This window comes from Prionailurus viverrinus, chromosome C2 (assembly GCF_022837055.1).
Source record: "Prionailurus viverrinus isolate Anna chromosome C2, UM_Priviv_1.0, whole genome shotgun sequence".
NCBI lineage: Eukaryota > Metazoa > Chordata > Mammalia > Carnivora > Felidae > Prionailurus > Prionailurus viverrinus.
This window is the reverse complement of record NC_062569.1, coordinates 30163625-30186357: the sequence shown is the minus strand read 5'-3', so window position 1 is coordinate 30186357 and position 22733 is coordinate 30163625. Positions and strand designations below refer to the sequence as shown.

The following is a 22733-nucleotide window of genomic DNA, read 5'->3' as shown; positions in this document are numbered from 1 at the left end:
GGTATTTTGTAGACATTTTAAATTGCTTTTAATTTCTCACTTTTTAGTCTCATTTGAAAGATGGATTTATTTTTCTATCTCAGTACAGTTTGTTACTGTAGCTGAATAGAGATTAGGTAAAACTTTTGCTTATAGGGTTGCCCTCTGTGACCACTCAATGATATGTTAGTATTAAATATAAAACCATAAGAGACTTGAATGCAGAGAGCAAACTGAGGGTTGATGGGGGGTTGGGGAAGGGGAAAAATGGGTGATGGGCATTGAGGAGGGCACTTGTTGGGATGAGCACTGGGTATTGTATGTAAACGATGAATCACAGGAATCTACCCCCAAAGCCAAGAGCACACTGTATACACTATATATTAACTAACTTGACATAAATTTTAAAAAATAAATAAATATAAAATCTTATAGAATTGTTTGCTTTGAAGTTTCAACTGTAAAAATTGGGCTTATTATATCCTTGTATCTTGTGGTTTACATCAGTAGATTTTATTTATAATATAGGGTTACCCTTTTACTTCTAAGTTTGTGTGCTTTAAGGATTGCTTTTTTAATGCCCTCATTTCCTTAGTTGTATTAGTGTCCTCTGGATGCTGTAACAAATTATGCAACCTTGGTGGTAAAACAAGAGAGGTTTATTCTCACAATTGAATTCTGGAGGTCAGATGTCTGATATGAAGGTGTAGGCAGGGCCATGCTCCCTCCAGAGCCCCTAAGGGGGAAACTTTCCTTTTTTTTTCCAGCTGCTGATGGCTGTTGGCATTTCTTGGCTCATGGCTGCATCTCTCTGCTGCATGTTCCTATCACCTTCTCTTCTGTGTGTGTCTGTCTCTTAAAACTCCTTCTCCCTCTATCTTATAAAGATATTTATGATTGCATTTAGGACCCACCTATATAATCCAGGATAAGCTTTTTTGGGGGTGGGAGGGAAACGTTGTATTTTCAGTTTTGATACCGATTTTTCTCAAATAATATAAAATGGGAAAGCGGAGTTTGATTTTAGTCTAGCACACAGCTCCTGTATGAATATCAGTAAGGACAAATTATGCTCTTATTGATATGTTTTGGAGGTTGCCAGATCTTTATTTAGAAGTTCCGAATTGTAGCTGGAATTCTTTGCCAGCTTCTACATTAAGCAAAGCTGTTTTCATGGGAGTACAAATGAGTTTAACGTTTTTAGCATATAGCTTAAAACATAATATCAGTTAAACTAGAACTATATGGTTTTCAGATCTACCCCTTTAATAGAAAGGGGTAGAAATCTGAACATTTTTGAGTGAAGAAAAGTAACTTTGTTCAATATAGTTTTTTAAAATTCTTACTCCATTGTTGATTTAAAAGATTAAGTCACTCATCTCTTTGGGATATTACTATTTTTTTCCATGGTTGATTTTTAAAATTTGTGATTTTGTTACTCATTGAAATATAGCATAATTGCCTTAGCAGAAATGAAGGGGCAGTTGGGGTGAACCCAAAACTAGTCTAGTGGGCAGGAAATGGAAGATGTTTCTTAAATAACAAGTATGCCGTGTAACTTCAAGAGATTGGGAATTGTTTGATTAATCTCTCAGTAAAAGGAGTAGTCATAGTTTCTATTTCAAGGGAATATACAAGATGGCCAATAGTGCTGTTTGCTCTTACAGTGGAAGCCCCTAGAAAATGCACTGCTTAATTTAATGTATTTAGCTGTGTAGGTTATTCCACTCTAAGTTTGAGAAGTAATGGAATTATTTTTTATAACATTTATGATTAAATATTTCACAGGAACTCCTGAGTGAAAGTTAAATTAGATAATACACTTTCAACCAATGAAACTATAGTTAATAATACATCCCTAGGTGGGGTGCCTGGGTGGCTCAGTCAGTGAAGCATCCGACTTCGGCTCAGGTCATGATCTCATGGTTCATGGGTTCAAGCCTCGTGTCGGGCTCTGTGTGGACCACTCAGAGTCTGCAGCCCGCTTGGATTCTGTGTCTCCCTCTTTCTTTGCCCCTCCTCTGCTCCCGCTCTGTGTCTCTTACCTTCAAAAATAAACATTAAAAAAAAATAATACATCCCTGAGCAATGTGATCTACATCTCTTCAGCCGAGTACACTCTCCTGTATTAGCTGGTCAAGTCCCAAGTTGAGGATACATGGTTTACTTGAGCAAACATTTCAAAATTATATTTAGAATTAGTTACTTTTATGGTTATGGTATTTTATAAATTTTGCAAGAGTTCATATATTTTATGTAAGAATCTGTCTTCTCTCAGAATGTAGTTGTACTAGATACCTTATTGCTTGCTGGTTGATCACTTGACAGCTTTATTTTTTAAAAATCTCCATGAACTTAATGGTGAGCAACTTAACAGCAGACTTACTTTAAAATCATAATTACTTTTAGTGTATCTTGGCATAAACTTATTTGAAATCTCTGTGTGACCCAAATTCTTCTGGCTGTACTTAGAATGTGATAGTGAGAAAACCCATGGATTTACATTTAATATGGTTAGCTCCTAAAATGTTCAGATTTTTCTTCTTTAGATTCTTAGAAATTAATTTCTTTTAAAATATATGTGTGTGTATATATTTTCCCTTTAAATATCTTTTGTCTTGGATAGTTAAGATTAAAAGGAATAGGAACACTTTTCTGTGTCCTATGACTGTGATGTCACACTCACTATTAGTGTATTCAGTTTTGTGGGATTAAATACTTTTTGAATTCTTACATTAAAACACAAATGTTAAAGATTGCTTGTTAACACTTGTATTGAAAATCTTTATGCATAATCATTGTTCTCTGTTCCCACTTTTCCATTATGGATGGAGTTGGGGGTTCAAAAGCTCCATTTGAAATACTGGTTTGGGGCTGAAAAGCTTTGTGTGTAGTCATATGCAAGATAAGTAATGTAACTCCACTCCCAACAGAGTCCTACACATGTAAAATACACATTTCAGGTGTAAATGTAGCACCTAGCAAATGATATAACTGCCTTGGAGGGGGCATTTTCTTTGTCCTTTAAAAGAGCCTTAACATTTTTGCTTTTTTTTTTATAGTTGAAAATTCTATGTGATTTATTTGGAAATACATTAATGTTTTCTATCTTAAAAATAATACATTGCATCTCTTGATTGTGTTTCCATAATTTTTACTGAAAAGATTCAATATTTCAGTATGTCAGTATTCTTATAATGTTAATATCAGCTTTTAACTGTTGAACTTAGGAAATATGCACAACTAGATTTGACTGGTTATAAATCTATTTTATTATTCCAAGATATGACATCATCTTAGGCATTCTTAAGAATTTCTGGATATTGTTTTTATTCTGTTTTCATCAGATATAGATACCACCATGGATTTTTTTGTGTGACTTTCTTTTCCTTTATTTGAAAATAGATTTCTTGATTTATATCTTCTTTCAATTATTTAGGTAATTATAGTAGCTAACATAATTCTGCTATTAAGAGACTACCTCCTATTAAGAGACTAAATGCAATCAGGAATGCACAATTAAGAGTTTCTTTCTTAGTACTTTTTTGTCTTTATAGTATTACATTGTTTTTAAAAAACATTTTCTTGGCAAAAACAAGTCAAGGAAATGATTTCCATGCTAATCTTATCAGTATGACTTACTGTAATGAGACTCTTTAAGGTATTTGAACAGTTTTAGGGTACAGAGTAAATTAAAATGTGTTTCTTGTGCCTTTACAATATTTATTTTGTGAACATTAAAGATGACCTAGAAGAAGGAGGGAAATTTAGTTATCTAGATCTAGGTATCTAGATAACTATATCTATAGCAGAGTGCTTCTTACTGCTCATTTGCCCAGTGTCATGGAAAGTCATTGCCCATGCCTTGAGCAGAAGAAATTCACATTGGTAATACACTCATGAAGAGTGGTCTTCTGAACTACTGTGGTATCAAAGAGAAAGGTACGGTTTTCAGAGAATATGTAGCATTTGGGGGAGGAGGGGTTTGAGAACTATAGCTTCTACGTTTTTTGTTTTTGTTTTATTTATTTGAAAGTTTTATAATTTATTTTTTAAATTTATATCCAGGTTAGCATATAGTGCAACAATGATTTCAGGAGTAGTTTCCTTAATGCCCCTTTCCCGTTTAGCCCATCCCCCCTCCCACAACCCCTCCAGCAACCCTCTGATGGTTCTCTATATTTGAGTCTCTTATGTTTTGTCCCCCTCCCTGTTTTTTTTTTTTTTGCTTCTCTTCCCTTATGTTCATCTGTTTTGTCTCTTAAATTCCTCATATGAATGGAGTCATATGATATTTGTCTTTTTCTGATTAATTTCGCTTAGCATTATATCCTCTAGTTCCATGCACGTAGTTGCAAATGGCAAGATTTCATTCTTTTTGATTGCTGAGTAATACTCCACTGTATATATATATACCACATCTTCTTTATCCATTCATTCATCAATGGACATTTGGGCTCTTTCCATACTTTGGCTAATGTTGATAGTGCTGCTATAAACATGGGGGTGCATGTGTCCCTTCGAAACAGCACACCTGTATCCCTTGGATAAATACCTAGTAATGCAATTGCTGGGTCATAGGGCAGTTCTATTTTTAATTTTTTGAGGAACCTCCATACTGTTTTCCAGAGTGGCTGTACCAGTTTGCATTCCCACCAGGAGTGCAAAAGAGATCCTCTTTCTCCGCATCCTCGCCAACATCTGTTGTTTCCTGAGTGGTTAAGGTTAGCCATTCTGACAGGTGTGAGGTGGTATCTCATTGTGGTTTTGATTTGTATTTCCCTGATGATGAGTGATGTTGAGCATTTTTTCATGTGTTGGTTGGCCATGTGGATGTCTTCTTTGGAGAAGTGTCTATTCATGTCTTTTGCCTATTTCTTCACTGGGAGAATACCTAATGTTTTTAAAAGTATGGAAAACTTCCTATTTTATATTGTTTCTTACTAATTTTAGAATAATGTGTAGATTCCCAGTATTTATTCATTTCCATTATAGTTGCAGATTTTACACATCAACAATCTTAGACTCATGATTTAAACATAAAATTCACATGTTAAGAGGACTAGAGTTGCATTGTATGGTGACAGAGTGTAGCTAACACTTGAGCGTAGCATAACATATAGACTTGTCAAATCACTATGTTGTACACCTGAAACTAATTTGATGTTTTGTGTCAACTATACTTCAATAAATATAACTAAATAAAAATTAGCATTAAGAGGAATTGATATAAAGATATTAAGAAAAAACTGGAGAGGTGAAAGGATCGTTCAGACATTAGGAAATAAAGATTTAAAACTTAATATTATTAATATTAAAATATTGCCTAGTTGTATTTAATAGTATTATTTTAATAGTCCTAGTAGTATTTCCTGGGAAAGAGGAATAAATGGATTTACTTTAGGAACAGTTATTATTTTCAGAGGTGACTGGTTGCTGTCTTGTGATCAAGTATTGCCCTTGATACATTTTCTGTATTAGGCTTTCCCTAAGAATAGCTATTTTTTTTCAGGAGGTTTCATGAACATCCCTTTCCCTTTCCTTTCCCTTCCTTGTCCTTATTGTATTTAACATTCCCTTCAAATAGCCTGTGTTTTGATGGGGCAATGTCTAAGCAGCTGGTACTGTAAAGTGTCATAAATAGCAGATATGTGTAATGGCCTGATAGGCATCCAATATTGGCTCTGCTGTCTTTCTTAATCACAGATCCTAGGGCAGTTTCATAGTAGAAGTCATGTCTTTTCAATCATGTATGACACTCTGTGCCTAAAGATTGCCAGTTTTTGAAGTTGAGTTAGCAGCATGTACTAAATTTGATATCTGATGCAGTCAGTGCATTTTGTATACAGTCATTGTGTATCTGGGTTTGTTTAGCTGGGATAAAAAAAATACTTGCCACAATGATAAATCTGGAAGAGTGTCAAGATTTTTAGGTAGACCGTTAACCTTGAAGAATTGTTGAAAGTTCCATTTTAAGGGTGACTTGTATAAATTTGTTAGTTATATCTTAAATTTTAAATATTTAAGTTTTTTTAAAGTAATTTACTCCTGTACATATATATCAATTATTGAAAAAGACCTAGAAACTATGTGTCTGAAAACTAAAATTCATAGAATAATAAAAGCTTTAAAAATTGGATATTTAGGAAGGAGTATATAATAATAACACCTGTACCTTGTGCACAGTGGATATCAGTTTTGAAAACTTGTGAAAATCAATTAATGTTAGTAAGTTAAGTGAACACTAGCTTTCTTTCACTGCTAGGAATATTCCTCCATGATATTTTGATCTTCAAAGTGAACTCTTGATCACAGGGAGTTGGTAAAGAAAAATCCATGATCCTTCCCCTAGTTTTCAGAGCCTTCTGTTTCTTACCTCATCTTCCGTTTTTAGCTTTATATTTTCCGTTGTACATTTCCTTATAGTCCGCATTTCATCCAATCTTGAATTCCTGCTGAGTCCAAATACACAAGGTACTTTTATGCTCTTTAATTTGGTCTTCTTTGGATATCCAGAAAGTCTTGTACCTGTCTAACGGCACCTACCACATGCTGCATTATATTTTTATGCATAAGTCATTCTTTCCAGAATGGGTAGTAGAAACTCTGCTTTACTTACTTTCCTTTAGCAGATGTTCCATAGTTACAGAATTGAAGTTGATGTATATAGATATGCCTTTTTGGGTCATTTATTTTAAGAACATTCACAGCCAACTGTGTTAATCTTATCCTTAAGAGAGCTGTGTACTTGAATGTGTAAAAGAATCCTGAATGGCTCACACTGACCTCTTATCCTCTCTATTTCCATGCTGAATCTCACATTTCTTCTTGTCTCACTCCCACAGACCTTACTTCAGAGATTCCATCTGTTTTGACTACAGTTGTTATTTATGAGTAAATTTATTAATTGACTTTTGTCACTGAGGCTTCCTTCTTAACCATTAGATCTATTGCATAGATGTTTATTCTGCCTTTCTACTTGGGGCCCATATTTCCAAAAACTTCAGTGAAATCTTTGCTCTGTACTATTCTTTAGTTCTGCTGTTGAGGTAAATCTTAAGTCCGTGTGAAGATATAACACAATTGAAGACAACAGGTAGAATATCTGGTTTGGGGGAAAACATGATTGATTTGATATGTGGGGCATGTTGAGTTCAAGATACTAATGGATCAAATATGGGTCTGGAGTTCTGGAACAACAAAGAAGCAAGATATTAGAAATTGGACATAAGCTTCATTAAAGTTAGGATTGAATGAACAGCAGCATTTGATCCCAGAGGTAGTGAATAGAGAGAAAAGAAAACCAAAGGGAGAATATAGGGAATATGTAGTATCAGTTAGTGAAAAAAGAAAGATGAATAAAGAATTAAATTGAATGTTGCATCACAGAAGCCAAGGAAGGAAATAGTTTCAAGGAGACTTTAGTCTATAAACATACCTGCAGTGGTCAGAGAGAATTAGGAAATCATTGAGGACATTTGAATGAGTGGGTTTAGTAAATCATTAAAGATATATGTGATTGTTGTGGGGTCTGTGGGAGATGAGAAGGGGGGGCAATAAGTAGATTACACTTGGAAGAAGTACAGCTGTTAAGAGGAATGAAGTGATCTTAGCTTGATGGGGTGGCAGAATTAACAGAGGCTTTGTTACTTCTTTGTTTTGTTTTTTATTGGGTTTGTTTGGTTTGGTTTTTAGGCCAGGGAAACATGGAAATAAAGAGATTGATGTGTGGTTTTTGGAGGGGCAGTCCAAGAGATGATAGGTGAAATGGGCTCAGGAGGCCAGGTGAAGGTGTAGTCTTGGCATGGGAGGAGGAATACCTTTCTTCTGAGATGGGAGTAAAGTGAGAAGTAGAAGGAGAGAGGAGATACAGGAAGTTCTTGAAGAAAGATCTCTCATTGAGCTGTGGGACAGCTTCAGGTTGCTGAATATATGTGTAATTGGTGTCCACAGAGTGAAGGAGAGGTACAGAAAGAATGAGAAATAAAGACAAATGTTTCCAAATTTGGTGAAAACTGTAAACCCACAGATCTAAGAACTGAGCAAACCCCAAACCCAAGAAGCAAGAAGAAATGAAACCACAGTACATTATAATCAAATTTCTCAGAACTAGTAGCAAAGAGAAAGTCTTAAAAGCAGCCAGAAGAAAAACATTAATATACAAAGGAAATAGGTAAAGGATGGCAACAAATTTCTTACTGAAAGCAATGCAAGGGAGAAGACAGTTAAACAATGTCTTTAAAGTACTGTAAGAAAAAAATCCTATGAATATAGAATTCTATACCCAGTGAACATATCTTTCAAAAATGAAGGGGAAATAAAGACTTTTTAGAAATACCAAAGCTGAAATAATTGTCATGAGCAAACCCACACTACAAAAAATATTCAAAGAAGTCCTTTAGGAACCAGTGATACCAGATGGAAATATGGATTTATACAAAGGAATCAGAGACAGAGGGGTGCCTGGGTGGCACTCAGTCAGTTAAGCATCTGACTTTGGCTCAGGTCATGATCTTGTGGTTTGTGAGTTCGAGCCCTGTGTCTGGCTCTGTGCCGACAGCTCAGATCCTGGAGCCTGCTTCAGATTCTGTGTCTCCCTCTCTCTCTGCCCCTCCCCTGCTCACTCTCTCTCTCTCTCTGTCTCTCAAGAATAAATAAACGTTAAAAAAAAATTTACAAAGGAACCAGAGAGCACCAGAAATGGTAACTATATGGATAAATATTTAAATTTTTTCTTATTATTTGACTCTCTTTAAAACATAATTGAACACATTTCAGTGTTCCTCTCTCATTGATAAAATAGAAAATTGGTAAGGATATAGATTTGAATGACAGTGTCCACCAACCTGGATCTCATTGACAACTACAAAACACTCCACCCAACAACAGCAGAATCCATATTCTTTTCAAGTGTACATCGGATATTTGCTGAGATAGACCATATTCCAGTCCATAAAAGAAATCAATAAATATAAAAAGATTCAATTCATGCAAAGTAGAGTTTTGTGAACACAGTGGAATTGAATTAGAAATCAAAAATAGGAATCTAGAAAATTCCCAAACATATAGAAACTAAATAATACATTCCAGATAACCCATGTGTCAGAGAAGAAATCAAAAGAGAAATTTTGGGGCACTTAGGTGACTCAGTCAGTTAAGTGTCCGACTCTTGATTTTGGCTAAGTTTCTGAGATTAAGCCCCATGTCGGGCTCTGCACTGACAGCCCAGAGCCTGATTGGGATTTTCTCTCTCCCTCTCTACCCCTTCCTGACTCGCATATGTGTGTGTGTTCTCTCTCAAATAAACTATTAAAAGAAGGGAATTATGAAATATTTAGAATTGAATGAAAAAATATATTTCAGAGTTTGAGGGATGCTACTCGAGGAATATATACACTACTAAATATCAATATTAGATAAGAAAAGTCTCAAATTAGTGATCTTAGTTTTCACCTTAACAAACTAGAAATAGAGCAACTTAAACCCCAAGTAGGTAGATGAAAAAAGATAATATTATAGACAGAAGTCAGTGAAATATGAAATAGAAAAATAATAGAGAAAATTAGTGAAATTGATTTTCACTGTGAAATTGTGAGAATACCGTTTATGATAAATCTCTCACCAGACTAATCAAGAAAAAAGAAATAAGTTGCCCATTAACAATATAATGAATGAGGAAGGTGACAGCATTACAGGTTCTTTGCAAGTATTAAGTAGTAAGAATATTATGAACAACTTTTTCCCAGTAAATTCACACACTTAGGTGAAGTGGACAAATACTTTGGAAAATAACTTTCAGAGCTCACTCAAAAAGTAGATGATCTGAGTAGCCCTATAAAGAAATTGTTTAGTTAAAAACCTGCCTAAAAGAGAAGACTCTGGGTCCAGAGTGAACTCTAGGGCACTGGTATTCCAGACATTTAAGAAAGAAATAATACAAATTCTATACATTCTCTTCAAGAAAATTGAGGAGAGAATACTTTCTAATTCATTCTACAGGGTCAGCACTACTTTGAAACGTCACCAAAGATCAGAAGAAAAGATACTAGATTATTATTTCTCATGATCATAGATGTTAAAATTCTAAACAAAAGTTTATTTAGCAAGTAGAATCCAAAATATATTTAAAAAATCACTTTATGACCACATTGGCTTTAGCCTGAGTATACAAGTTTGTTTACCGTTTGAAAATCAAGCAGTGAGGGGCTCCTGGGTGGCGCAGTTGGTTAAGCGTCCGACTTCAGCCAGGTCACGATCTCGCGGTCCGTGAGTTCGAGCCCCGCGTCGGGCTCTGGGCTGATGGCTCAGAGCCTGGAGCCTGTTTCCGATTCTGTGTCTCCTTCTCTCTCTGACCCTCCCCCGTTCATGCTCTGTCTCTCTCTGTCCCCCAAAAAATAAATAAACGTTGAAAAAAAATTTAAAAAAAAAAAAAAAAAAGAAAATCAAGCAGTGCAATTTACTGCATTAATATACTAAAAAAGAAAAACTATATGATCATCTCAATAGATGCAGAAGAAGTATTAGGGGAAAAAATCCTCAATTCATTCCTAATAAAAATTCTCAACAGTCTAGGAATAGAAGAGAACTTCCTCAATCTGATAAAGGACATCTACCAAAACAAAAACACCTATAACTAACATAATACTTAATCCTGAAAGACTGAATTGTTTTTAGCTAATAACAGGAACAAGACAAGGATGCCTACTCTCCACTTCTCTTCAGTGTTGTACTTGAGGTTCTAGCCAGTGCACTAAGGCAAGAAAAGGAAATAAAACACAAGGAAAGATTGGATAGGAAAAAGTCATTATTTGTGGACAACATGATCATCTATGAAGAAAATCCAGTGTGATATACGAAATAGTTACTAGAACTAATAATCAAATTTTAAAAATGTTAGGATACAAGATCAATGTGTAAAAATCAGTTGTATTTCTATATACAAATAATGAAAAATCAGAATTAAAAGTTGTTTTGGTCATTCTTATTTTATTGCATATATTTGACATAACATTGTAAATGTAAGGTTATAACATGTTACTTTGATACATTTATATATTGTAATATTGCTGTTACAGTGATATTTATCATATAATTACAGTATTATAGTCTATACTTGTTATACTATGCATTAGATCACTATGGCTTATTTACCACTCATTGCAAGTTTGTATCATCAACATAAACATCAACATAAACATCAGTTTTATCCTCTCACCCATCATCCCCTGGTAACCACCATTTTACTCTCTATTTTTTATGAGTTTGCCTTTTTTGGATTCCACATATAAGTGATAGTGTATATTACTTACTTACCTTTCCCTGACTTATCTCACTTAGCATAATACATTCAAAGTCCATCCATAATGTTATAAATGGCGGGGTATCCTTTCTTATGGCTAATATTCCATTGTATATATACCACCTCTTTGTTATGCATTCATCTGTTGATGGGCATTTAGGTTGTTTCCATATCTTGGCTATTGTGAATAATGCTACAGTAAACATGGGGATGCATTTATCTGTTGAAAATACTGTTTTCATTTCCTTTGGCTGTACCTAGAAGTGGAGTTACTGGATTGTATCCAGATCTATTTTTAATTTTTTGAGGAACCTCCATATTGTTTTCTCTACCTAGGTTTTTAATAAACATATAAACATTAAAAAACATGAAATTCTTAGGAATACATGTAACTAAAATATGAAATATCTACACAATGAAAACTATAAAACGTTGTTAATAGAAATTAAAGACCTATATAAACAGAGAGTTATACCTTGTTTATTGATCAGAAGACTCAATATTAAGATGTTTTCTCCAAGTTATCTATAGATTCAACATAGTCCCAAACAAAAATTTTGCAGGCTTTTAATTTTTTTGGTAGAAATTGACAGATTGATTCTAAAATTGATATGGAAATGTGGAGGACCTAGAGTAGCCAAAAGAGCTTTGGAAAAAAAAAAGTTAGAAGTCTGATTTCAAATTACAGTAATCAAGACCAGGTAATGCTGGCACTAAGTATTAGGAGAATGAAAAGGCAAGTCACACTCAGAAAATATTTGCAAATCATATGTCTGATACAGGAAATACATGCAGAATATATAAAGAACTCTTAAAACTCAGTAACGGGCACCTGGGTGGCTCAGTCAGGCATCTGACTTCAGCTCAAGTCATGATTTCGTGGTTCGTGAGTTCGAGCCCCATGTCACGCCATGTGCTGACAGCTCAGAGCCTGGAACCTGCTTAGGATTCTGTGTCTCCCTCTCTCTCTGCCCCTCCCCTGCTCACGTTCTGTCTGTCTCTCTCTCAAAAATAAACATAAAAAAAAAACCCTCAGTAACAAAAACAGGCAAAATAATTGAAGAGACACTTTACCAATGAAGACATATGGCAAATAAGCACATGAAAATATCAAGTTAATTAGTTATTAGGAGAATGCAAGTTAAAACCATAGTGAGATAGCATTACACACCCATTTGTATGACTAAAATTGAAAAGACAAGTGTTTACAAGAACATGGAAGAACTGTAGTGTTCTTACGCTACTGGTGGGGATCTAATACATAATGGTACGTTTGCTTTGGAGAACAGTTTGCAGTTTCTTAAAAAGTTAAACGTATCTACCATATGCAGTCATTTTGCCCCTAGATAGATGAAAGCATGTATCCTTGCCAGTACTTGTACACAGATGTTTATAACAGCTTTCAGTAACTAAACCATAAAATAATCCAAATGTCCATCAACAGGTAAATGGATGAACAAGCTGCTGTATTCATATAATGGACTACTATTCAACAATGAAAGGGATGAACTGTCAGTACATGCTGTGTCCTAGATGAGTGCCAGAATCATTACTCTAAGTGAAAGAAGCTAGGCAAAAAAGTGTACTCTTTGAATGATTCCATTTATAGAAAATTCTAGAAAATGCAAACCAGTGACAGAAAGCAGATTGATTACTTGGGGATGGTAGGGGTAGTGGTGGGGAGGGGCAGGGGGAAAGGATTAGAATAGAAACAATCTTTTGGAGGTGATGGATATGTTCATTATCTTGATTGTGGCAATGGTTGCAGGAATATATACATGTATCAGCTTACCAAATCGAGCACTTCGTGTGCAGTTTATTCAGTGTCAGCCAAACTACAATAAAAATAAAAATAAAAACTATCTTTGTTACCTGACTACCATTTGCTAACACATTTAAAATTAATTCCTAAATTTGCTGGATCTTAAGACTGAACAAGGACTCTTGTTTATAATACTGAGTTCCAGGGTGCCTGGGTGGCTCGGTCATTGAGTGTCTGACTCTTGGTTTTGGCTTAAGTCATGACTGTGGGATTGAGCCCCATGTGGGGCTCTGCACTGAGCATTGATCTTGCTTAAGATTCTCTCTTTCTGCCCCCTCTGCCCTTCTCCCCTGTTCTTGTTCTCTCTCTCTTTCTCTCTCTAAAATGAATAAATGAATGGATGGAGAGAAAGAGTGAGTTCCGGGCTTCAAAATGATTAGGATAGGACTGGGGAATGTGTACTTGTCACAGACACCCTAGATGATTCTTCTCATTAGTCAAGCTTGGAAAACACTTGACCCAGATTAAATTAATTGCACTTTGGTCATCTGAATCCATTTTCATACGTGAGAAGGGGTTGTTAGGTTTCTAGTACTAACAGAAAGGCCAGCCATAAAATACCTGATTGTCCTGCTTTTATTGAGACCCTTTAAAATTGGACAAAATTCTTTTCTCAGCAGTATATAGTATACTGAGGTCAGCCTTGCCTTATAAATTCCTGAAGTAACAGAATGGAAATCTCTGAATAGACCCAGCATTAGTTAATATTACATTTAAAAAGCAAAAAAAAAAAAAAAAAAAAGAATCTTATTTGTATACCTTAGCTCACATCGGTATATGTTGTTAGTGAAAAAAAAGTTTCATGTCCTATATATTAAGCTATAAAATAACACAAGTTGGGGGAAGAGAATGTGACGAATAAAAGAACACTTGTTATTCTCTAAATGTTCTTTAAACGGATATAGCAACAGCCTTTCATAAAACTCTGGAAAAAACAGCTTGACCTTCTTATTGCCCCCTTTCCAACGACGTCAAACAAAAGGAAATTATAGAATAAGTCTGTCTAAATTTTAAATGGCTTAGTTATCGGAAGACTTTAGAGAGCAATTTTTCCACAAATCATCCTTGTGCTGTTTGGTCTTGATTTTTTTTTTTTTTAAAGGTTGGTGAGCCAACATGTAATTAATCACTTTTGTTGGCTTTTAAGGAAATGAAACTGCAGTGTACCCTTTGGCTTTATTGTTCTTTTTTTTTTTTTTTTTTTTTTGGTGTTTATTAGTGTTGCAATATGTAATATGAGAACCTTAGGTGGAAGCTTAGTGAAAATAATGTGAACAGAACAATGCGAAAGAAGTAATTTTTTTAAAGTCAGCTTATGCACATTATACTATTTTCATACCCGTGTATGTCCAGATCTCAGATACCAGCAGCATTACTGTGAAAGTCCCTTACAGTCAGAAATTGATAGAATATACCTCCATTGTCAGTGGGTGGGGTTATTCCTTGTGTACAAAATGGCAGTATCCACTTGTTACTAATTCCCATTGTTTATTCCTCCAAAATCTAGTTTGGATTATTCCTTTTCCACAGCTGCTGCCACAATCCAGTGAGTAAGAACAGGCCCATCTCATCTCATGAAGAAAGGGTGAGAACACCCAACCAGTCTTACTTCTTTGGGCTCTTTTGCATCAGGATGGTAAACTGCCTTCCATATGGAAGTTGGACATGATTTTTAAAATTATGTACTACTAATTATTATCATTATTAAAAGTTCACCTAGAGTGAGCCTTTAAGATAGATAAATACCTAGATGCATGCAGGCACCTTCCTTTAAATTTTATTAATTTGAAATCATTTTTCCATTTTTAAACCAGCAGTTTTAAGGAAAATTCCAGTAGGCTGTCTCTATGGAGATTTTAAAATTATACATCCCTCTCCATCTGTCCTCCCTTTCTCTCCACTCTCCCCTGCACTCTATCCACCTGTTGTCCCTTTCTCTCCACTCTCCCCTGCACTCCATCCTCCTTCACAAACCTAGACCTCAGGGATGGGCATTGCTCCACCCTAGTGATCTGTTAATGAAAAGGATACTGAGTTCCAAAGGCTTATTAACTCTTTGGTTTTGGTATTTAAGGGTATGCTAGCCTCAAAATGAGTTGGGAAATATTCCCTTCCTCCATTTTCTGAGAAGAATTTGTATGGGATTGTGTTATAGGTTGAATTGTGCCCCCCTAAAAACTAGGTTGAGGTCCTAAACCACAGTACCTTAGAATGTGACATTAATTGGAAATAGGGTCATTGCAGACATAGTGTTAAGAGGAGGTCATACTCAATTAGGGTGTACTTCAATCCAGTATGACTAGTGTCCTTATAAGAAGAGACACAGACACGGGAAGGGAGAATGTCAGTGAAAACAGGCAGAGTGAGTTGCCACGGCTATAAGCCTAGGAACACCAAGGATTTCTGACTGCCACCAGAAGCTGAGAATAAGCTTCTAGACTCTAGAACTGTGAGATAATACATACTGTTGTGTAAGCCACCCAGTTTGTGGTACTTCATTATGGCAGGCCTAGAAAACTAATAAAGGTTTGTCTTTTTCTCTTTCAAATTTGGTAGAATTCACCCAGTGAAACTGGATGCAGTTTTCTTTGTGGGAACATTTTTAACTATGCATTCAATTTCTGTAATAGATATAAGCTACATACATTTTCTGTTTATTCTTAGGTCTACTTTGATAATTGACATCTTTTGAGGAATTTGCTCATTTCATCTAAGTTAATTGAATTTATTGTCATAAAGTTGAGTTCATATTTTTTGATGTAATGATGCTCTTTCATTCCTGGTAACAGTAGTGTCTGTCCTTTCTTTTCTTTGATTAGTCTAGCTTAGTGGTTTTCACCTCCAGCTGGGGGCATTTTTACCCTCCCCACCAGGGGATATTGAGTAAGATCTGGAGGTAATTTCAGTTACCACACTTGGGGCATCTAGTGGGTGAGGCCAAGGATATTGCTAAGGATCCCACAAGATACAGGATGGTCTCTCACAGCAACGGATTATGCAGCCCACAATATACATAGTACTGAGGTTGAGAACCCTCTCCTGAAGTTTACAGTGTACACCTTCGACTTTCAAATAATATTCTACCACTCATGTTTAATAGAAGCATTTATAATATTTCCACTTAGTATCTCCTTCCATCCTTTATGCTACTGTGGACATACATTTTACTACTATATACATTATAAGCCCCACAATACACTGTTACTGTTTTTGCTTTAAACAATCTATTGAAGAAACTTTAAAATAAAAAAAATCTAGTTGTTACTCATGTTTTTAGTATTATTCATTTTTTTTGTGTAGATCCTAATTTTCATCTCAGCTTCTGTTTGTCTAAAAAATTTTGTATTTTTGCCTTCATTTTTGAAGTATATTTTGGCTTGGTATAGAATTCTCCATTGATAGTTTTTTAAATATCCTAAAAGATATCTTTCCACTGTTTTTTTTTTGCATAGATTATAATAAGAAATAAAGCTGTTGTTCACTAATATAAGGTTTTTTTTTTAATCTGTATGCTTTAGGGAGTATTTCTCGATTTTGTTATTGAAAAATAATTACTTAAAATTTAATGCACTATGCTCAGATTTTGTACACAGACTCATTTTTGACTCGTGTGTTTTTCTTTTTCTTAATTTTTTTTCTCCTTCACTCAAAAAAATTTGGTTTTTGGGGCCAGTTATTTCTCTGGCCTCAGTTTTTCTTACCTGTAAAATTGGGCTACCAGTGCTTCTCATAGGTTTTTTGTGAGAATTAGATAAGGTAAAGGATTCAAAATGTCTAGAACAGAAGGGACTCATAAACACGATACCATGGTACACAGATACCTTCCTCTTCATCCAGCTTCAGCTGTTCTGACCTCAGGGTTCACAAGTGGCAGTGGATCAGCGGGAGTCCCTGCTCTGAGCCCTTTCTGATCACATGGCAGTAACTCTGTGTAGACGTGTTGCCTGCCTGCTGCACAATCCCTGTGAGCCAGGATAGCAATCCCTGTGAGCCAGGGCCAAAATGGGGAGTCCTGCTTGGACCATGAATAAACACTGTTGCCACTGCTTATGATTTCTGTTCTTACTGACAGTTCACATGTTGATTTTAAATAAATCTGATCTTTTACTCAAGCGAGGTCCAAAGATGTTTTTTCAAGATACTTTCATTATTAATTTAAATTATTTGAATATAGTAAAAATCCATGACATCTTATATTTAAATAGTTTACATATTTTGCGTATTCAGAATGCCCTTCCTGCAGTTAGGCTTAAGTTTTATTCATTTTCCACTTTTCAATTATGGACACTAGCTATAGTTATATAATGTAACAGATTTTTCATTTTAGGAAAATCTTAGATATAATTAATGGTGGTGGGTGGTGGGTCTTTTTTTTTTTTTTTATGTTTATTTATTTTGAGAGAGAAAGTGTGAACAGGGGAGGGGTAGAGAGAGAGGAAGATACAGAATCCAGAGCAGGCTCCAGGTTCTGAGTGGTCAGCACAGAGCCTGATGCGGGGCTTGAACTCACAAACTGCAAGATCATGACCTGAGCTGAAGTCAGATGCTTAACTGACTGAGCCACCCAGACGCCCCTAGGGTGGTGAGTCTTGTAATCAACAGTAAAAACAGTTCATTCCAAGGGATCTAATTACCTTAGAATATATAATAATGATATTCACATTAAAGGGTGCATTCATTAAAATGCTCTTTTCTTTCTTTCTTTTTTAATGTTTATTTTTGAGAGAGAAAAAGAGACAGAGTGTAAGCAGGCTAGGGGCAGAGAGAGAGGGAGACACAGAATCCGAAGCAGGCTCCAGGCTCCGAGCTGTCAGCACAGAACCCGACACGGAGCTCAAATTCACTAACTGTGAGATCATGACCTGAGCTGAAGTTGGACGCTCAACCAACTGAGCCACCCAGGCACCCCAAAATGCTCTTTTCTGTCTCAGAGAAACTAAGTAGCTATCATAGACTTCTTTTGGTAGATGTTTTGCTTCCGTTAAGATTGGGTGCTATTTTCGGTTCATCCCTGGTCATGGGCAGCAGCAGTCTGCCCATGTTGTAAATGTTGCCTCATCGTGTTTCTCCTCCTCTCCTTAGTGGGCCTTTGGAGTGACGCTGTGGGAGCTCATGACTCTGGGACAGACACCGTATGTGGACATTGATCCCTTTGAGATGGCTGCGTACTTGAAAGATGGCTACCGAATAGCCCAGCCAATCAACTGTCCTGATGAGCTGTAAGTGTTTCTGAATTTGAAGACATGGGTTTCACTCCATTTATGATACTGGGATAAAAGAAGAGCCAGTGTCCGTATTCATACAGAGACTTTCCTTTAGAGAAGAATGACTCTTTGGATTTGAATTAGACTCATAGAGTATCGCAAAGTAAACCAGACTCATTCACTCTTTAATACATTTGTCATTAGAACATTTTATTGTTCTTCTATTTGTAAGTCTAATCTGAGAGACTAATAATGTACATAGTAAGACAGTACTGAATACTGTGTCAGTTATTCTATGTAGAGTGAGTATCTGACTTTTATTTATACAGCCTTAGTTATAAAAAGCCTTTCTCACTGTCATCTTACCTTGTCAATTGGCGTCAACTGATATGTAAGGAAACTGCTCCAGGCTAGTGACTGAGATAGTTCCTGTTTCCTGCTTTCATCATGTAACTTCCCATATAAATTATGGGATTGAGGGGGGCAGGAGGCTATTCAGGGGTGATTGGGTGCACACGTGACTCTGGTCTCAGTTCCTGAATCCCCCGAAGCTTTATACACCAAGGTGAGGTGGCAGCTTTTGCACTGATTTCACTGTAGATGTAGGGTGCTTAGAGCTTAGATAAACTTTCTACTTCCTTCAAGTTCTTTCTCTCAGAAAACATGGGTTTTAGGTATTTATATGAAATCTCTGTATTTGCTGATGTATTTTGATATGACATCATGAAGAATGGAAATCCACACATAAAATCCAGGTAACTTGTTTTAGTTTCTTTTCATTTTAGAACTGCCAACATATAGTAATATTCATTGGTTTTTAATATCATTTTTTCCATGCCCACCTTTAGACAAAAAACATAACTGGCATCAAATTGACCAGAAGATTAGGAGTACTGTATTATCATTAACCCAATTTTCCATTTGTGTCACTCTGCAGGTTTGCTGTGATGGCCTGTTGCTGGGCCTTAGACCCAGAGGAGAGGCCCAAGTTCCAGCAGCTGGTACAGTGTCTCACGGAGTTCCATGCAGCCCTGGGGGCTTATGTCTGACTCGCTTCCCACAGTCCCACAGCATCAGGAGCACTGTGCCTGTCGGGGCTCACTTGGAACCAGTCATAGATGCTTCGTACATCATACAACACCAGCAGAAGCACATGTCTTCTGGAACACCGTGCCTTAGGAATGCTTTAGAATCTGAACTTTTAAAGACAGACGTAATAATGTGGAATATTTTCTAGATATCATTTTTATTAGGTTGAACTGAAAAGCCTTTTGTAAATTTTTTGGCCCCAAATTTTTTAAAACATAGTTACTTTGGACTAGGGGTACATTCTTACAAAATAAATAAACAGTTTTAAAAATTGTTTAAACACAGATATTTGAAATAGCTATCTTAGTGCCAACTGCTTTTTATTTTTTTACTTCGTCAAGGTAATATAGGTGATTCACCTTTAAAGTTTTTTTGGTTTTTTTGTTTTTTAATATTTATCACTAGTCTTGGGAATGGTTTGTCTTCAAGATACATTACTTTTTCCTTAGGAAAAGAAAAACAGCATAAAAAGATGTCTGATTTGCCTTGTACAGGAGAAGGCAATATTAGAGGAAGAAAACTGTGGGAAAGCTATGGGGAAAAAAATGAAAAAAAATTTAGAAATAGAAGTTGTCCTTTTATGGGAAACTGTTCTTTTTTTAATTTTTTAATGGAAATTATTTCTGCTTTCTTATTTTGGGGAAAGTAGAAGCTGAGTTCATTGAAACATCTTCAGTTTGGCAGGAATTAGTGTTTCTGTGAGCTGGAAGTAGATTTGGGGCAGGTCAATAGTAAATGATGGCGATTTTATTTATTTTACTCTCTGAGAAAGGAGATAATACAGTTCCAGAAAGTGAAATCATGTTTCTAAGATTAAGAATCCCTTTTATTGCACCTAGGGTAGTGCTATGCACAGAGTGGGTGCTTGAGTTGTTCTGGGTAGTGAAGAAAAAAGAAAGTAAACTGGTAAATTTTGTGCTAATCTTCAAGACTGGCTTAAATATAAAGTTATTTCTTAAAACACTTGAAAAATTAAAGGATTTGTTTTATATTACAACAGTATTGAACATATTGTTCATAATGAACAATTGGTTGTGTTTGATAAGTCTTTGAACATGTAGCAACCAGCTAGACATCCATGTAATCAGGCTCTGAAGCCCTAACACAGTTACAGCTGACTCTACTCAACCTCCAAAGTCTAATAAGATGTTGGGGTTATTATTACAAGGAAGTATTACAACATTGAAACTTTTATCCAGAGCCATTAAATGAGGGGTATGTATGTATTTATGCTTGGCTGTAGTTGGCCTAAGGCAGAGTTGAATGGGCTGCCTAAATAGCTAGGCCTGCAGGTGCCTGCCTCTATTCCCATCCTTACAGGTTATTAGGGAGAATGTGTAGCAGTTGGAGGAGGCTTGTGCCATTCTTAAAGAAGTTTTATTAGTCAGCACATCTGGAAAAGTAGCTCACCCAGCACATGCTCTTCCAAAAGCAGACCAAGAGTATGATTTTTCTGAGTACCATTTATTTAATAACAGTGGTTCTTTGGTTTTATGAAATACTTAGCCCCCTGAATGCCCAGTTTTTTAAAAGCTCTTTGAACTGTTTGTAAGTTACAAATGATTTTGTTCACAACCTGTAATCTTGGCATTCAATCAACAAATATTTATTTAGTTCTTTATATGCATTATATACATAGAATGGTTCAACTCTAGCATCCCTTCCAACATTCACTTCATTCTATTTTGTGTTCAGGTTATTGTTTAGAAATATATTGTTTAGAAATCACAGTTCTATTATGTACAAGATCAGTTTAAAAGAAAAAGTGCTGACATGTGACTTACTATCCCAAGTTAGCAGTTGCTCTTGGAGGTGCTCTCAGTTTGCTGGGATGTGTGATGCCTTTAACCTTATCTTTTTGTGTTTGTAAGCTGTTTTATGTTATATATGTGTTTTTGTTTTAGTAGGTGGTTTAAGAGTTTAAATAGATTTTTCTTGCTGAGCTACTTGGAGTCATTGACTTCAATGAAAAGAGCAGTTATAAGATTTCCATGGCTGGTCTTCTTCTAATTGTTTTGTTGTAGGGTGTGAATATTACTGAAGAGATTTTGCAGAAAAGGTATTTTTTATAGGGAAGAAGCAAATTAACAAAGCACTGATACTGTTTTATAAGTTGGCTCCAAAGACCTAGCACTCTATTACAGTCTGTCCTTTCTTATAACACCCCCATTGTAAGAAAATTTTATTTGTAGAAGCAAGGAGGATTAGATTATTCATTCAATACATGTATATTTATTGAGTGTCCATTGTATGCCTGGCTCTCAAGATAGGCAGGGAATAGGACAGATGGGGCTCCTCTCTTTCTAAGTCTTACATTCTGGTTGGGAAAAGCAGATAATGGACATAAGATAATGGACGTAAGATTTTGGTAAGTGCTGTGGAAAAAAAAAATAGGTGTATCATAGAGAAAAACTTTAGGTGTAATATTTAGCCAGGCTTCTGTGAGCAGGTGGCATTTGAGCTGACATCTGAATGACAGGCCAGCTATGAGAAGATCCAGGCTGAAGGGACATAATTGCAGAGGCCTCAAAACAGAACAAACTGTCCTCTGGACGTGGCCTTTTCTGCTTATCTTCCAGCTGCTGCTGCTGGAAGGTGAGGACACAGGCCAGCATGGCTGTAATATAGCTAGGGATAAGAGGGTACCAGATGAGGTCTGAAAGACACAGGAACAGATAACAGCAAGCCCTTGTAAGCCATGGGACACATATTTTCTAAATAAAATGGAATTTTTCATTCAAGCATTTTTTTTTTTTTTAAATAAGGCAGTGACATGATCTGATTTGCCATTTAAAAAATACTATGCCAGATCTTTTGTAAAGATTGAATTGTAGGGAGGCAAGGGGGAAAGTAATAAGACTCATTAAGAAATGTTGCATAGTTTAGGAAATAAAGGACAGTGGTTTGGGACCAATTTGGGTAGTATGAGAGATTGGAAGGGGCAGATTAGAGATAAGTTTTGAAGGTAACAGCATCTAGATCTTTTGGATGTTGGAAGGTTGGGTGGAGAATGAAAGAGTAATCAAGGATGACTAGTTGGTTTGGGGCTTGAGCATCTTGTTGTATGGCCAAACTATATATTGAGATGGAAAAAAAAAACTTGAAAAGGAATAGAATTTTGCTTTGGTGAAGGGAATCTGTAATTTGTTGTAGGCCGTGTTTGAGATGCCAGTTGGTTATCTTTGTAGATAGATGAGAGTCTGCAACTCAGGGAAGAGGTCTCATCGAACATGTTAATGTAGGAGTATAACATATAGACTATATTTAGAGTCATGGTATTGGATAAACTTACCTCTGGAGAGAGTTTAGATGGAAAGAGGTTTTAGGACTGAGTCCTATG

The 22733-nt window shown here is 35.8% G+C and overlaps 1 protein-coding gene across 2 annotated transcripts in view; it reads left to right on the top strand.

The window, feature by feature from the left end:
• The window catches only part of RYK (receptor like tyrosine kinase), a 106271-nt gene extending 84137 nt beyond the window's left edge, over nucleotides 1-22134 (top strand). For both annotated transcript variants that reach the window (XM_047875258.1, XM_047875257.1), the window contains exons 14-15: nucleotides 18183-18319; nucleotides 19242-22134. In XM_047875258.1, the coding sequence (XP_047731214.1) occupies nucleotides 18183-18319; nucleotides 19242-19353 (249 nt within the window). In that variant the 3' untranslated portion in view covers nucleotides 19354-22134. The remainder of the gene's footprint in view (nucleotides 1-18182; nucleotides 18320-19241) is intronic.
• Nucleotides 22135-22733: the final 599 nt, after the last annotated feature.